General features: G+C 40.7%; 1 protein-coding gene across 1 annotated transcript in view; it reads left to right on the top strand.

The window, feature by feature from the left end:
• The window catches only part of nomo (nodal modulator), a 67,474-nt gene extending 52,156 nt beyond the window's left edge, over positions 1 to 15,318 (top strand). Inside the window, exons 26-31 of the mRNA XM_068003221.1 lie at positions 2,283 to 2,366; positions 6,667 to 6,777; positions 7,254 to 7,355; positions 7,508 to 7,627; positions 12,648 to 12,740; positions 14,684 to 15,318. Coding sequence (XP_067859322.1) covers positions 2,283 to 2,366; positions 6,667 to 6,777; positions 7,254 to 7,355; positions 7,508 to 7,627; positions 12,648 to 12,740; positions 14,684 to 14,815 — 642 coding nt within the window. The 3' untranslated portion in view covers positions 14,816 to 15,318. The remainder of the gene's footprint in view (positions 1 to 2,282; positions 2,367 to 6,666; positions 6,778 to 7,253; positions 7,356 to 7,507; positions 7,628 to 12,647; positions 12,741 to 14,683) is intronic.
• The last annotated feature ends 2,744 nt before the right edge of the window (positions 15,319 to 18,062 follow it).

The raw sequence follows: 18,062 nt of genomic DNA, 5'->3' as shown, positions 1-18,062 counted from the left end.
TAAATCACTGGTTTTCAAACTTTTTTGAATGGGGAACCCCTGCATAAATTGACACAATCACATGGACCCCCTGCAAATATTGACACAGCCCTAGGGACCCTTTGTAAATATTGACACACTGCGGAGGACTCTGTTGTTAGGGTTTAGGTGCTCTCCCAACTTTTTATTGCGTTCACAGCAAATTGCAGTTTCTATAAGCAATAAAAACGGAAAATACTGGAAACACAAAGCAGGTCAGGCAGCATCTGTGGAGAAAGGAAAATGGTTAACATTTCAAATCTTATGACCATTCGTCAGAACCTTATGACTCTTCGGAAGATGTTACAGATGAACAACTTATAAGGAGGAACAGGGCAAGGAGAAATGGGGTGAGGGGAAAATGACCACATATATCAGAAAAGAAAAATAATTATTTTCTCACTCCCTTTTCTCTTGCTTTGTTCCTCCCGATGGGCTGTTCATCGGTAACATCGTCCGGTTCTGACAAAAAGACGTAAGATTTGAAACGTTAACCGTTTTCTTTTCTCCACAGATGCTGCCATACCTGCTTTGTGTTTCCAGAATTTTCTGTTTTCATTTCAGATTTCCAGTCTCTGCAGTATTTTGCCTGTAGTTTTCATAAGCAGACCCATGATCCCTTGGATCCAAAACTTGCAATCTTGTGTGTTGTGAATAGGAGTAGTGTGCCATGGGATTAATAATTACCTTTTAACCAAGTTATTTTGGACCACTATTGCATTCCTGTTCATTCCAAAAGATACCATGTTACCAGACTGTAGCATTCAGGCTAAAGCTAATAACTAAATTTACATCAGTTATGATCACACAGAAGCAAAAGAAATACAGCAGTGTAATAAGCAATACAAATGCTTTACTTATAAATTACTTTAAACTATCTTCAAAATAAGAAATTCTGAGTCCTTTTCAGAATCATTTAACTGCACCTCTGCCCCATGGAGTTCTGCCTCCCTGCTGAGATTTGAAAAACAAATGGTTGACATGAGAGAACTGGAACTAAAGATGAATAGAAACACAGTACCTTAATGCCAAAAGAAGCCTTTTGTGTCACAGATATCATATTGTAGATAATGACTTTGTCTGCTTCCCTAGTCTGCAAACTTGTATTCATTAACACTTGCCTGTAAACATAATCATTCCTAATGTTGGTTGACAGCAGTTGAAGTTGACAGAGCATATACTCGTTTTCTTCAGGAGATCACTATTTTGACTAGTTTGAGTTCAAAGGATAGATTTCGGTCCAGGCAACCCAATTATGGCCTTTATGGCTACAGATACCATGAGCACCGTCTGGAGATGCTACTGGTTTTCAATGTATATTGACCAATCTAAAATGTTACGTCAGGGATATAAGATGGAATTTTTACAGTTTGAGGCAAGATAGAGCTCTGCTTTCATCATATCCTGAAAAACTGTTTCAGCTACTGAAAGGTATTGCGCATTCATTGCAGAAAACATTGTCATTAATATACAGCAGCAGAAATAGCATGCTGTTAAGCCATTAAGTACAAAAAAATTCAGAAATCTAAAGGCTAACAGAAATCTGATGACCTTGACGATCCCCTCGTTAGGCTCTCATGGTTCTGGGGACCACAGTTTGAAAAACTGGCATAAATAAAAAGCTTTAGTGGAAAATTAGTGCATAACAATAGTGAAAAGTAAATTATATGTATTTGAATATTTCTCCAGAAACATTTGGTAATTTTTTGTATAATTCTGACCAAATATTATTGGGGAAAATTCAACAATTATCAATGGGAAATTATATGGATACATAATATTTATAGGTGCATGTACTAAAATGATATTTAAACCACATAATTAGAGCTATGACCCGTTAAATTTTTGTTGTTTTGCAGAGGGCTAAACTGATAATTTTGGTAGTATTGTAATGGATTACATTTTTAAAAATAAATTCCCTTCTGTTTTTTGAAGACTATTTCGCTTTGCCTCCATCACTATGGGGACATGCCTAACCTCTGCTCACTGCTTCAGTGCAGCACATGGTTGAGTTCAGAAACTTATGTGAAACATTTTGGTCAGGAAGCTATGAGGCAAAGTGCGATGGAGACTGAATGCACTGTGGCACATTTGTAATGTCCCTATATGTTTATCATTTTAAAATTTCATATGTGAATTAGCTAGTCAGTTAGTAAGTGACGTTACAGTTAGAATTTCTCATCAATACTTCTGTTTCTAAAGCGCTCAGTTTCAAAATAGGTTTAACAGAAAGCTGACTTATTTTTCCTGTCTTTTCTCTACAGCCTAGTTGTGTTTACCACATCCAGCTGAAAGTTGAAGGCAATGATCACATTGAAAGGGCTTTACCACAGTATCGTGCCATTGAGGTTAGTTGAGTATGAAATTTCTTGTGTTTATATTTTAAAATTTCAGCCGTATTTTAAAAATTTCTCCTATAGGGCTGATTTTCAGATCACCATGGCTGTGATGCAAGAGTGGAATGGATGGTTAGAGCCCAGAATATTGAGCAGAGATCTGTACGCCAGATCTATGCCACTTTTGTGTTGTACATAATCTCCCAGCTGGCGTTTTATGCTGGATGAAAGTGCTCTCCCCCAAAATGGGTTAGAGCTTTACAACATATTTAAGTTAAGCATAACATGATTTCCCATCCTTTTAGGATAGGATTGAGCTGTGCACTTCTTTTGTCCATCTGGACTGGGCCTAAGGGGAGCTCTTCAAGGGACAGAAGCTTTTTAGCCATTTTTCCACCTAAAGTTTTCAGTTTTATGGTGTGTTTTTTAGCATGTCAATTTTTTTTAATTAAATTTTTTTTGGAGAATTTTTCTTATAACTGTAGGTAATGTTCATATGGAACCTAAAATAGCTGAAAATTTATTGTCAATTCTTCAGAAAGCTGACTAATTGAAGCATTTACAAGTCTTCCGCAGAACAGGAAGAGCTGACAAAAAAGAGAGAACATGAAAAAGGAATTCTTATAATACAAGCGCTAACTGGGGCTCAGGGACCGATAAAGCATCCATGTACAAGCTACAGAGTTCTGTATTGGCCAGCAAGTCATTTTAAAATTAATGACGGGGATTGGTTTTGAAGCATACAGTATTTCATGGTTGGAGTGTTACAAGATTGAAAAGCATGTCACAGGGATTCCATGCCTGCCATTATAGTACCAACCATATCTGCAGGCCCTGTCACACCAACCTGACAATGACCAAGGGGAACTGACTCCACAAGTACCATCACAGTAGGGAGCCAGTTAAGGAACTGTGCCATCAGCCCCAAGGATACCTGCAGCCAACCTCCACTACAGGGACAGCACTGACATTGTTCCCATTTTCTGTTTACCCGAGGGGATAAGCTGTTTTTATAAGCCTGTATGATAGTAGGTACAACACAGAAGGAGGCCAGTCAGCCCATCATGTCTGTGCCTGCTCTTTGAACGTGCTATCCAATTAGTTCCATTCCCCTGCTCTTTCCCCATAACCCTGTAAATTTTTTCCGTTCAAATATTTATCCAATTCCCTTTTGAAAGTTACTGTTGAATCTGCTTATACCTCCCTTTCAGGCAATGCATTCCAGATCATTACAACTCGCTGCGTAAAGAAATGTTTCCTCATGTCACTTCTGGCTCTTTTGCCGATCACCTTAAATCTGTGTCATCTGATTATCGACATCTGCCACTGGAAACAATTTCTCCTTATTTACTCTATTAAAACCATTCATGATTTTGAACACCTCTATCAAATCTCTCATTACCATTTCTGTTCTAAGGAGAACAAGCCCAGCTTCTCCAATCTCTCCACATAACTGAAGTCCTTCATCCCTGGTACTGTTCTAGTAAATCTATTCTGCATCCTCTGTAAGGCCTTGACATCCTTCCAAAATGTGGTGCCCAGAATTGAACACAATACTATAGCTGAGGCCAAACTAGTATTTTATAACAGTTTAGCATAACTTCCTTGTTTTTGTACTCTATGTCTCTATATATAAAGACCGGGATCCCGTGTGCTTTTTTAACAGCCTTCTCAACTTGTCCTGCTACCTTCAAAGATTTGTGTACATGCACCCCTGGGTGTCTCTGTTCATGCACCCCCTTTAAAATTGTACCATTTAGTTTATATTGCCTCCTTATTCTTCCTACCAAAATGTATCACTTCACACTTCTCTGCGTTAAATTTCATCTGCCATGTGTCTGCCCATTTCACCAGTCTGTCTATGTCCTCCTTAAGTCTGTTACTATCCTTCACATTGTTTACTGCATTTCCGAGTTTCATGTCATGTGCAAACTTTGAAATTATATCCTCTATACCCAAGTCCAGGTCATTAATATATATCAAAAAGAGCAGTGGTCCTAATACTGACCCCAGGGGAACACCACTGTATATTTCCCTCCAGTCTGAAAAACAACCATTCACCACTACTCACTACTCTCTGCTTTCTGTCCCTTAGCCAATTTTGTATCCACGCTGCCACTGTCCCTTTAATCTCATAGACTTGTTAGCAAAATTAAAGTCCATTATGTGGTACTTTACCAAATGCTTTTTGAAAGCCCTGATACACAGCATCAACTGCACTACCCTCATCGACTCTCTCCATTATTTCATCAAAGAACTCAATCAAGTTAGTCAACACGATTTTCCTTTAACAAATCCAACCAGAGTTTCATTTATTAGACCATACTTTTTCAAGTGCCAATTAATTTTGTGCCGGATTATTGTCTCTAAAAGTTTTCCCACCACCGACGTTAGACTGACTGTCCTGTAATTGCCGGGTTTAGCCCTCACCTTTTTTGAACAGGGGGGTAACATTTGCATTCCTGCAATCCTCCATTCCTCTGGCACTGTCCCCATATCTAAGGAGGATTGGAAGATTGTGGCCAGAGCCTCTGCAATTTCCATCTTTACTTCCCTCAGTAACCTAGGATGCATCCTGTCTGGACTGGGTGACTTTTCTACTTTGAGTACTGCCAATCCTTTAAGTACCTCCTCTTTATCTATTTTTATCCTACCCAACATCGCTACTACCTCCTTTTACTGCTACAATGGCAGCATCTTCTCGAGTGAAGACAGATGCGAAGTAGTCATTTAGAACCTCAGCCACGCCCACTGGCTGCCCACATTAATATCACAGATGACTGACAGCACTTTTATTTCCTTTCCTACTGAATAGCAACATCGGTTGCCAAATACTGCTGCATTTCCAAAGTAGAGGGGATGATGAAGACCATTTGGCCATCAGGTTCCTGCTTCTCTAGCAATACCACTTGCTCCTTTTCAGATGTGTGCTGTGACTCATTTATTGCTAATTCTCAAGCTCACTGTGTGTAACTGTGCTGTTGCTTGCAAACAGTGGTGAGTGGGATGCATAGAGCTATGAGATGCTTCTTGTTCTGGGCTGCTGACATACTGCTCATCTAGATCTACAAAGACAGAAAACAAAAAAATGTTAGAATCTGGTTTCAAGAAGCACTCTCAATCAAAGCTTGTATTGGCAGCCCTGGCACCCTCCTGAAATGAGCGCAAGCACTGCAGTAATCTAACCAGTGGTCTTTATAGGGGCCCGCTGGAAGCCTCTGAAGAAACAGTCAGGTAAGTTTTTTTTTAAACAACAGCACCTTAATATGGAGCAGGAGTGCTCCTCTTGCCTCCACCTTAATACTGCCGGCCGCTACTGGCTTGCGTTCGCTGCCTTTCCTGTTTGCCGCCCCTCCACCTGGACTTACCTGAGGGTCGAGCTGAAATTCGAAGGGCCCAGACTGGTGAGCTGCGTCGGGGCGCCCAGTTGGCACCCTCAACTGAATGGATTTATTCCAATGAGGCCCGAGGACGAATTTTAGACGGCCCTTAGGCTTCTCTCTTCTGGTGCGTAAATCCAGTGCACTTACCGTTTTGCGCCTGTTAATGGACACTATCAATTTAGGCCTTATTTGTCCAGCTATACTGCAGGAATAGGTTAGATTAATCAGACTATTAATTTATCTGATCTCTCTGGGTCTTCCTGCTTTTGTTATAAGGTTTCTCAGCAGAATAAGTATTGTCGTGAGATGATGAATGTCCAGAAAGTATGTTAGCATGTGGGTGAGGCAATTTTGTTGCCTGCCACATGGATTTTAGCTGTCAAGTTTAGAAACAAGCCCTAAGGACAAAGTTCTGCCATCCTGACAAATCTGTAAATGTATGGTCTTGCCTGTAGCTAGTGCACAGTGTGGCTTCACTGTAGCCCAGCAAGTGAAGACAGCTTCCAGTTTAATCCTAGTCATTTAAAATATACATTACTCTATATAATCTAAAGTTATATAAAAATGATATATAGCCTTTTCCTGTTTGAGGCATAATGTAGTTCCTCTTCCATTACACATGATTAGCAGATTAGAAGGGGCTATAAAACTGTCATTACTGCAGATTTTACTTTTATAAAAATCTTTCTCAAATCTTAATGAAATATAGTCTTTGCCTTTTTAAAATATACCGTTTGATCAGTTTAGTTACCACCAAACACCAAAAATAATATAAATATAATTCCACAGGAAACTGGCCCCAGAGTAGATGTTGAATTTACATGCTTTTGTATAATGCTTTTTTTGTTAACCATGCTGTAGTAGAAAAAATCTGGTAACAATAAAAATCGACTTCAACAAATTCCTTTTTAATTTTTTTTTGTGTGTAGGTCGGCAACAGCGATATCGATGGTGTGAATATTCTAGCATTCCGACAAATTAATCAATTTGATTTAAGTGGCAATATTATCACTTCACCTGAGCACCTTTCTACTTTGCGGGTAAGTCTTATTGGTTTATTTGCAAAAGTGCTTACCATTAGCTTTTCTTCTGGTGTCCCCGGTTCCTGCAACTCAAACAACTAGGAAAACAACCTGATCTCAGCCTTTTGTCAAAGTTGCTCTTTCATTTAGCTCCTAAGAGACTCGAGAAAGAGAACTAATGATGGCTGTTTTCCAGTTTTCTCTCTCCGCCTCTCCTGTGATGAAGCATCTGTCTCACGATTTGTGACTCATTACAGTAGCAGGACTGAGAGGATGGAATCTGTGGAGTATGGAATCAAACTCCTGGTTGCATTCTGTGCCGCACTCTTGATGCCCCAATATGCTGTACTATCATAAAGTTGCTACTTATCGATAAGTTCAAATTTTGTGAACTTTAACAGGACTTCAAAATCTGCAGTCCAATATATGCAAATATTTGAAATCTAAAATTTGTTTTTCAAAAAGGCTAAAATGGAGATGTTTAATTTATTCAGGTGGTGCTGTATAAAAGTGAAAATGTGGATAGCCCCATTCAAACTGTGTCGCTGGGTCAGTCCCTTTTTTTCCATTTCCCACCACTACTAAGAGATGGAGAGGTAAAAGATATTTGCATTCTATAGAACTGGACAGTATTAAACTAAATTGTGTAAATGCATGCAAACACTGAAATAGCTTTTGTTGGTCTAAGAAACATTTTGTTTCCCTTACTGCAAAGGAATAAACTTCTTTATTGTCTACCTTTTTGCAGAATTATGTAATTGTGCTGGAGTCTACATTGCCCAAGTCACTGTATGAGTACACCTTACCCCAGATATCCTTCAGTGCGACAGGCTACCACAAACACGTTACCCTTATGTTCACCCCTACGGTAAGTGAATGATTAAGAATAATTCTGAGATTACTCTTCAGAACGTGTTTATGAATGAATTTATTTTCCTACCGTAGCATCCATTGCAGTTGATTGTTGGAAAATGTTGAATCCATTTGACTTAACATTGAAAGATTCAGTGAGAGATTCATGACTTTACTCATTTATCAGTTACTTGGAAGCATTGTACTTCGCTAAGGATAAATTAATTGAATAAAAAAGAATGAAATAATTATTGAGCAGTGGTCTTTAACCAAGTGCGCACTGTGCTTCTTCACCCATTTAGATTTATAACTGAAATCTGTTCCCAGAGAACATAAAGCCTAAATTGTTTTAATTTATTTTAACTGAATCTATTGTTACCTAATTAAGTTTAAAATACTGCATTGGATATAACCAAACTTAACAAAAGGTTCCTTGTCAAAAGGGCATTCTGGAAATTATTCATGTCCTATTTGACTATAAACACTTGTCTCGCTACAACAGCTTTAAACATTTTGAGTTTTATGATAGCTTTATACTGCTACTTTCTCATTGATATAAAGCAATTTTGGGTGGTGCCAGCACAAAAGTAGCACTGTAACAAGGAGACTATCGAGCACAGTAAAGCTGTGAGTTTGCACAGAATGACTGGCCTTAGAACTCCAGGTTGCTCAGAGATTGATGTATTAAAGTTTTTGAAATAAGATTAATGAGAGTCGACTAATCCAATGCTCTCCTAGCCAGCTTCCCATCCTCCCCCCTCCATAAACTTCAGCTCATCCAAAACTCTGCTGCCCATATCCTATCCCGATCACCCATCACCCCATCCTTGCTGACCTACATTGGTTCCCAAACCCCCCCCCAATGCTTCCAATTTAAACAGGAAATAAAAAGTGACGATGAAGCTGTCGGATTGTTGCAAAAAACCTAACTGGTTCACTAATGTCCCTTAGGGAATGAAACCTGCTGTCCTTACCCGGCCTGGCCTACATGTGGCTCCAGTTCCACATCAGCGTGGTTGACATTTAACCACCGTCTGAGGTGGCCTGGCAAGCCACTCAGTTGTATCAAACTGCTACTACAGCGGTTCAAGAAGGCGGCCCACCAGCACCTTCAACAACAACAAACGTGTTTAAATAGCACCTTTAACGTAGTAAAATGTCTCAAGTTGCTTCACAGGAGCATAACGAGACAAAAATTGACACTGAGCCAAAGAAGCAGACATTAAGACAGGTGACCAAAAGCTTGGTCAAAAAGGTATTTTTTAAGGAGGGTTTTAAAGGAGGAGAGAGTGGCGGGGTGAACGAAGTGGGGGATGGACAAGAGGCCAGAGTTGGAGGAAGCAGAATTCTCAGAGGGTTGTAGGGCTGGAGGAGATTACAGAGATAGGCGAGGCCATGGAGGGATTTGAACATGAGGATGAGAATTTTAGAAGTAGGCCTCTCAGCCCCTTGAGCCTGCTCCGCTGTTCAATTAGATCTGCACCTCAACTCCATTTAACCACCTTTGCTCCATATTCCTTCATACCTTTACCTAACAAAAATGTATCTATCTCAGCCTTGAAAGCTCTAATTGTGCTAGCTGCACAGCCTTTTGGGGGAGAGAGTTCCAAATGTTTACTGCCCTTTGTGTGAATAAGTGCTTCCTGAAAGGCCTAGCTCTAATTTTGAGATTATGTCCCCTTGTTCTTGATTTCCCCAGGAAGTAGTTTTTCCAGATCTACCCTATCAAATCCTTTTCAAATTTTGAACACCTCGATCAGATCACCGCACAATCTTCTATACTCAAGAGAATACAAGCCAAGTTTATGCAACTATTTTAAAATGGTGGCGTTCGGGGACTAGGAGCCAGTGTAGGTCAGCAAGCTCAGGGGTGATGGGTGAACAGGATTTGATATGAGTTAGGTTGCGGGCAGCAGAGTTTTGGATGACCTTATGTTTACAGAGGGTGGAAGATGGATGGCGGACAGGAGAGTCTGGACATAACAAAAGCGATATTACGTTGGTGGGAGTAGGCGGTCTTGGTGGTGGAGAGGCTATGGTGTCGGTAGCTCAGCTCAGTCAAAGAGGACACCGAGGTTGCGAGTAGTCTGATTCTGCCTGAGCCAGTGGCCAGGGAGAAGGATGGAATTGGTGGCTAGGGAACGGAATTTGTGGTGGGGGCCGAAGACTATTGTTTTTCAGGGAAACTAAGAATGGGCAGTAAATGCCAGCCTTGCCAGTGACGCCCATATCCTGAGAACGAATTTAAAAAATTTATCAACATCCTGGGTTTATCTTGTATTGGAGCCCATGAACTGTGCTGTGAACTGTCATCTTTAACTATAATAATTTGTTTTTGTAGTCAAGTTCTTGCATCAGCCATTGTCAATAATGTGTAGGCAATTCCCAATGTGGGTTAAATTGGGTCGCGTAGTGCCCGTTGTGTAGGCGCTATGTGGACTCCTAAGCCCTGAAAATGGCATTTGAGGTGCGCGTGCACGCTTTCGGCGTGATGTGCGCAGGACGCCATCTTGGTAAAGGCGTTTGTACACACGCACCTAACGAACACCGGAAGCATGTAGAGTAGGGAGACTATGAGTTAATCAATGTGCAAAGCTGATTTGAAGCGGCTGGTGCCATTTTCGAACTCGCTGCTCCAGCCAACGCACTGTCCTAACCTCGCACAACTGATCAGGAGTTGAAGGGCACGAAGGACCCCTCCCACCAGCGCTATTTAAAGGGAGCATGCAGAAGTTACAGATTAGTTGCTGGATTAGTTATTCTGACTGCTGGTACATTTGTGGGTGTCATTGTGCGCGGGCTTTCTGACAGGCTTTCCAGTGCACCAAGCATTTGGTTGTGTATGCCCATCAACCGCCGTCTGTAGCCAGGCCCGTCAAAGTCGTCATCTGACTCCTCAGCAGCAGAACCAATGTGCGACCTCGCCCTCTGGCAAGCTGGCACCTGCGGTATCCGTTCCCCCATGCGCACTTGTGCCTGGTGTCTCACCATGTGCGGATCCTTCTAACCTAGCATCTAAAGTAAAGTGTCTCTCTGAGATGGTGGCTGCGAGTGTAAGATCGAGTGACGGTGTGTCTGCATCATTACTGTGGTCTTCCTCTGACTGTGCCGTTTCCAGTTCTTGGGTATCTGCAATGACAAAGAGACATGGTGAGTTGTGGTGAGGGGAGAGGAGAAAGTAAGACGTGCGTGCTCACATCATCTGCAGTATGTGAGTCAGAAAAGATTGTGTGATGAGTGAGAGGGAGGATTAGGTATGCAGAGACCCTCATCATCGATTCCTCCAGCACTGCCAGTGGCCATGGCCACAGCGACGGCTCGCCCAATGGTGGCCAGCTCTGTCTCCTCCATGGGAGTGAGGATGTGTCGGCGCGTCTGTTCTCCCCAGGTCTTTCCTGCTGCCTGTTATGCGCCACCTTCTCCTGCAAGAAAAAGGGAAGTGTATCAGTGAGTGTCCTGCAAGATGTTTAATTGATGTGGCTGTCATGGTAGATTAGCTGCCAGTGTGTGTGACCTGTGAGTTGTGGGTGTGTGGCTTGCAAGAGTGGTACAGTGTGAGGGTGAGTTGCAGCATCTGATTTGAAGAGTTGCATACTAATGGAAAGAGTTTGTTGGTAGGTGGGTGAGGGGAGTAGTGGATGTGGCTAGTGGTGCAGTTGGTAGGATGTACCACTTGACAGTTGAAATCACTCACCTTGACCACTCATGTCAAATCACCAAACTTCTTTCTGCACTGCATCCATGTGCATGGTGCAATGCTCCTGGCATTTAACTCATCCACCATAACCTCCTGCTGCCTCTTCAGCACGTGTCTAGAGTGCCTCCTGCTCCACTGCGGGTAAGGGATGCCCCACCGTGCGTCCACCTCTTGCACCAAGGCCTTGGTGCATTATCGGAGAACCTTGGTGCACACTCTCTCGCAGGCCCAGCCGTTCCTCAGTATATTCCAGCACGGAATTAGTTGCCACACCAATTCCAGGTCTCCCTGCAGTCACAGTGCACCTCCCCTTTAAGAGGTTCAGGCTGCCTTCAAGTAGTGCTAGCCACTCTCGATATCGGGGGCCCCCAGCTAGTGTGTGCAGCTAATCAACAGCGCAGGCAGCGCTGGCTGCACGCAACAATCATAGAAATCATCAGGCAGCACAAATTTCACGTACTGGCTGCATTTCAATGACCAGGCGCGGGTTAATTGTGCACCGCGATCCCAGCGCCTGTTTTTGGCAGTTAGCGAATTTAACCCTCATTGTGTCCACAAGTTGCATTTTGGGGGAAAATTGATGAGGTTTGCAACTATGATTCGGTTATTAATCTTTGGAATTTTTCTTTTTGATGGACTGTTTAGTCGGATTTGGTTTGGAAGTAATAAGAATAGCTCTGGAGACATTTTCCATTGCAGCAATAGTAACCTGACTAAATGATTGTGTAATTGAGGGAAAAGTGCTGAATTCCTGTTTGCAATTGCTGAGGTCCTATGAAGGCATTGTGCTGTAATGTGAGTTTTATGAAAGTCAAAGTAAATGGGTTTGAGTACATATTACACAAATGGATTTTTGATTTATAGTGACTTTTGTATATCTGTACTTTTATTATCCCACTTGGACAGCTCTCTGAGCAAGTTCCAAAGTCGCTTCTTTCGACATACCTTTAGGGGAAATTTTTGAGAGAGTCACTCACTTTAGTTAGTAGCTACCTGCCTAATTTATGGTGTGCACCTAAATCACGCACGCACACACTAACAAAAACATCTTTTAGGGTCACAAACTTATAACCACCTATATTTATTTTTAATTGAAACCAATTATGTTGCCATCCCTTCATGTGGTGTTTCTGTCACCAATATAGTAAACAATTTTACAACACCAAGTTATAGTCCAGCAATTTTATTTTAAATTCACTTTTTTCTCCGGCAGTTTGTGGTGTCGATGGTAGTCATGATGTGGAGATCTCCACATCATGACTACCAATATAGTAAGTGATGGTTTGGAAAAATGTTACTGTAGAATGCAGTCTCACTGTGCTATATTGTCTTTTTGCAGAGAAAGCTACCTGAGCAGGATGTTGCTCAAGGATCATACATTGCTTTACCTCTTACTCTGCTCCTGCTGCTGGCAGGTTACAATCATGATAAGGTAAGCTTCTGTTCTTAGCACTTAAAATTATATGAATTGCATGCAGCTGGTAACAGCACATGGGCATTTTATTGCCGATTTTATGGTACAAAATAACATTTAAAAAAAAGCCAAACTGCTGAAGATTATTAACTGCTGTACTGTAATACAAGATTATTATGTGAACCATTCCTGCCAAATGGTTCAAATAGGAATTCAAGTTATGATGCAAAAAATCAAATCTAATAATATGAGTTGTCCAAATTAGCACAGAAAATTAGGACACAAACAAGCTTCTCACTGTAGGTTCAAAAATATAAAATCTGGTGGGGGTAATTCTGTAAGCCACTGCTGGAGCTCATTAGACAAGAGCATGGGTCATAGAATCAGCCTTTTAGTGTTAAAGTCCTATCTCAAATCCCCTCCGCTCCCTTCTAGCAGGGCTTCACTCCAAGAGAGGAGTCTTGCAAAATTGCCCCAATTATGTTATGCCTGTTAAGTCTGTAATTTACTTGAAGCATTCCAAAGAGACTATGTGGGGACTCATTCTATAAAAAAGATAAAAATGACAACTAATAGTATATGGAGCGGTGGAATGCTGACGCACTGGGTTGGATATTCCTTTACACGGTGATATTACATCAGGGTGGGACTTCCGTCTGCTGCCCACTGTTTCAAATGAAAAAAGACAAACTTATTTGAATTATTTTTTACCTAGATTTTATTGATCCTAAATAGAATGAATGCCTGCTTCTTTGGACTATTTCAGTTTTGAACTTTTTTAGAAACTGAGGAATTCAGTAAATGGATTTAATAGAAGTTCTTGAGGAGCAATAGAACACCCAGCATACCCTACCTGTTAGAAGCATCTGTGCTACCAATGAGTTCTAAGCTCTACCTCACAAGCGAATTGAATTGATACACTAGAATTGAGGATATATTTATAAAATATTTTGTTTTTAGTGGAAATCATTAAAAGTGCAGCAGCAGAATTAATATTCTTCATTGGAGCCGTGATCTGTTTATATCTCTAAACATCTGACCACCATCTTCAAAATCTTGTAAACAGAATTCAGTGTTAAACTCTTTGAGCTGCACTATTTCAAATATTGCTATTAGGAAGATCTGGGAACTGTTAACTCTTATTAAATCCAGTTGCTTAGTTCATTGAGGCAATTATAAACCCTTAAAATTAGTTCTTCAAATTTTGTGTACTAGGAATGAAAAACCATTTTTAATGCTTCAGTATTGTATAGTGATAGTCCCATAAAATGCTTGAATGTGGCAGATTTATAGCAGAAAAAAGATTTTATTGTAATCTTATCTCACACACAGTGGATGTATATCATTTGTACCACATTTGATCTGAAAAGCAATTTATGCACTCCAATTTCATGTGGCATTAATTTTTCTGGCAAACCATGGAACTCTTATCTACTGTACACGTGCAATAATAAATTTATACAATACATTATGCTGTTTTGTTTGAGCTAGTGTTTTCTTTTCCTGTCTCTCTAGTTTGATAGTAGAGAATAGTTACGTCACACACAAAAAGAAATTGAGGTTATTCTCTTCATTACATTACTCACCATTACTATTTTTGGATTACTGAGACCTCTTTCTACCTGCTTGTTCTTTTGGTCAGAACATTATGGGGAAGAATTGCTCTGGTCACTGCGTAATGAATTCCTGCAAATATTTTTTGACTACATCACTATTTTGTTACACATAGCAGATCTTCCCCCTATGTTATTCAAACCAGGGTTACCGTTAGATTTTCCTGTTAAGAATTAACAATGTGCAAGTTAATTCAAAGCTCATTTTACACACCTTCCTCTATATTTGGTTGTTCTCATTCAAGTATGATTTAAGGTATCATTTCATCATTAAGGGTTCATTCCCATTTAGATAGTCAGTTCAGAGTATTAAGTATAATGGGTGTGACCTTTTCTTTTCCCCTACAGCTCATCCCATTGCTGATGCAGTTGATAAATCGCTTACAGGGCGTGCGGGCACTCAGCCAAGGTGGTTTAGATGGTGTTAGTCAGGAGGAAGCGAAGAGACAAGCCAAAAGACCAAAGACACGGCGCACATAATTATCAATGAATGAACTGGCTGAACTTTTCAGTTCAATTCCATGCAGTTGCAGAGTCCCTGTTCAGTGTCTGGTTGTTCAGTGAAATACCTCCTTATTGTTAAAATCATTCATTGTTGCACATTAAGAGTCTGGCTTTTTACTGCTAACCTCCACTGACCTGAACTAAAATGTGCTTTGATTGTATTTATATTAAAATTTGGGGTTACATTTGTTTATTTTTGATCAATGACATGAATTGGTTTAAAGATTTAAGAAACATATTAGTGGGGCAAAATTTTGATAAAAAGATATGTTAATTTATTTTCACTGTCATTAGAGCTCACCCAAGAAGCAAAGCCATGAAATCACTGTTGCCTGTTTTATAATTGGTTGTACTGTATATTTGAACTGAGCCATTTTGATGTGTTAAAATGAGATTGTTTGACAAATGGCTGTGGTGCATTATTGAACACTGGAAAACTGAAAGATGTTAAACCCAACATTAAAAAAAGATTTTCACAATTTTATTTCCAGGCTGTTTTTTGCTTTGTTGAATAATGTGTCTCTGGGTCACTTCTCCTCATCTTACTTCACATCTTTTAAGACCACGGTAGTTACCTTGCACTGACAGACAGGTGTTTTTAAATTTTAGTTTGCCTCTTTGGGAAATAGATGACTGCAAATCTGTTTTATTCTAATTACACAGAATGCTTACAGAACATAGCTTTTGCAGATATTTTGTGATGGAAACCAAGCCCATGGTTGAACACCACTTGGTGCATTTAGTCTTGAATTCCACTGTATAATGGTTCTCTGGCAAAATACTTGAGAAAATAGCTAGCATTTCAAATGGGATGATCGTGCTTGACAAACCTCAGAATTCTCTGAGGAGGTATCTAACATGGCAGAGGGTGGAAATGCAGTGGATGTAGTATATATGGACTTTAGGAAAGCTTTTACCGAGGTTCAACATGGGAGATTACTAGAAAAGATTAAGGGTATGCAATTATGGGGAGGAAAGAAAACTGGATTAAAAATTGGTTAGAAGGAAGAAAACAGAGTATGAGTTAATGGCATTTTTTTCAGATTGGTTGGACGTGGGTAGTGGGGCCACTTGCGTGCACTGTATATCAATGATTTAGATATAGGGCTAGAGGAGTGGTGTTAGATTTGCTGATCATACCAAAATAGGAGGTATACTTAAAAACTGTAAAGGGATATTGGTACGGTGGAGCAATGGGCTAAAAAGTTGGCAATGGAATTCAACAACTTGCATTTATATAGCGCCTTTAATGTAGTAAAACATCCCAAGGCGCTTCACAGGACCATTATTAAACAAAATTTGACATCGAGCTACATAAGGAGATATTAGGACTGGTGACCAAAAGCTTGGTCAAGAGGTAGGTTTTAAGGAGCGCCTTAAAGGAGGAGGAGAGAGAGACGGCGAGGTTTAGGGAGGGAATTCCAGAGCTTAGGGCCTAGGCGGCTGAAGGCACGGCTGTCAATGGTGGAGCAATTAGAAACGGGGATGCGCAATAGGAAAGAATTGGAGGGTGGAAGATGGGAGGCCGACCAGGAGAGCATTGCAATAGTCGAGTCTAGAGGTAATAAAGGCATGGATGAGGGTTTCAGCAGCAGATGAGCTGAGGCAGGGGCGGAGACGGATGATGTTATGGAGGTGGAAGTAGGCGGTCTTGATGATGGAGCAGATATGTGGTCGGAAGCTCATCTCAGGGTCAAAAAGGATGCTACAGTTGCGAAGATTCTGGTTCAGCCTCAGACAGTGGCCAGGGAGAAGGATGGAGTTGGTGGCTAGGGAATGGAGTTTGTGGCGGGGACCAAAGACAATTCAATATTAGTAAGCATGAGTTGATACATTTAGGTTAAAAAAAATGTAATAGTAATTATACTCTGAATGGATGTAGGCTTGTTACTGTGGAAGGGCAGAGGGATTTGGGGGTACAGGTCCACAGGACATTAAAGGCAGTACCTCACTTTGATAAAGCCACAAAAAAGCAAATGGAATTCTAGGTTTTATCATAAGAGTTGTAGAATATAAAAGCCAAGAGGTTATGATTAGCCTATATGAAACCTTAAGACCTCAGAGCACTGTGCGCATCATTGGGGCCCACAATATAGGAAGGATATTGAGGCTTCAGAGAGGGTGCAATGCAGATTCACCAGGATGCTGCCTGGTATTGGGAAATAGAAATACGAAGACTGGTACGTGGAGACTGTATCCACTAGTTAGGTTAAGAATGAAGGACATAGGTATAAGATTAAATGCAAGAGATTTAGAACGAAGGGCAGGAGAAACTTCTTTACACACACATTTGTGAGGTGGCAGAATTCACTTCCAGGGTTAGTGGTTGAGGCAGAAACTATTTCCGATTAGATTGGATAGGAGGATGTTGGAAAAGGTGTTGAAGGGCTATGGGAAATGGGTGAATAAACGTGACTAGAACTATTTGCTCGGGTGGAGGGTAAACGCTGACATGGACTGGTTGGGCCGATTAGCCTGTTTTCATGTTGTAACTTCTATGTATTCCTGTATCCCATTTCTGAGGATGATGCTATCTTATGTGCGGGATTTAATTATCACTCAGCTGCCACAAGTGGGAATGTTTTCATCTATAGAAAACTGATGGAACTTGGAGACTAGGAGATAACTTCAACTAGTGGTCACATAGAGTCTACAGCACAGAAACAGCACAACTACTCTATGTCTGCGTTTATGCTCCACATGAGCGTCCTCCTTCCCTACTTCATTTACCCCTATCAACATACCCTTCTATTCCTTTCTCCTTCATGTGCTTATCTAGCTTCCCCTTAAATGCAACTATGCTATTTGCCTCAAATACTCTTTGTTGTAGCACGTTCCACATTTTTACCACTCTTTGGGTAAAGAAGTTTCTCTTGACTTCCCTATTGGATTTATTAGTGACTATCTTATATTGATGACATTTAGTTTTTAAACTCCCTCACAAATGGAAACATTTTCTCTACATCTACCCTATCAAATCCTTTTATTATCTTAAAGGCCTCTATCAGGTCACCCCTCAGCCTTCTCTTTAGAGAAAAGAGCCCCAGCCTGTTTAGCCTTTCATGATAAGTATATCCTCTCAGTTCTGGTATCATCCCTGTGAATCTTTTTTGCACCTTCTCCAATGTCTCTATATCCTTTTTATAATATGGAGATCAGAACTGTTCACAGTGCTCCAAGTGTGGTGCAACCAAGGTTATATACAAGATTAACACAACTTCTC

This window comes from Heptranchias perlo, chromosome 22 (genome assembly GCF_035084215.1).
Source record: "Heptranchias perlo isolate sHepPer1 chromosome 22, sHepPer1.hap1, whole genome shotgun sequence".
Lineage (NCBI taxonomy): Eukaryota > Metazoa > Chordata > Chondrichthyes > Hexanchiformes > Hexanchidae > Heptranchias > Heptranchias perlo.
The sequence above is the reverse complement of the archived record's forward strand: the minus strand, read 5'-3'. Positions and strand labels throughout refer to the sequence as shown.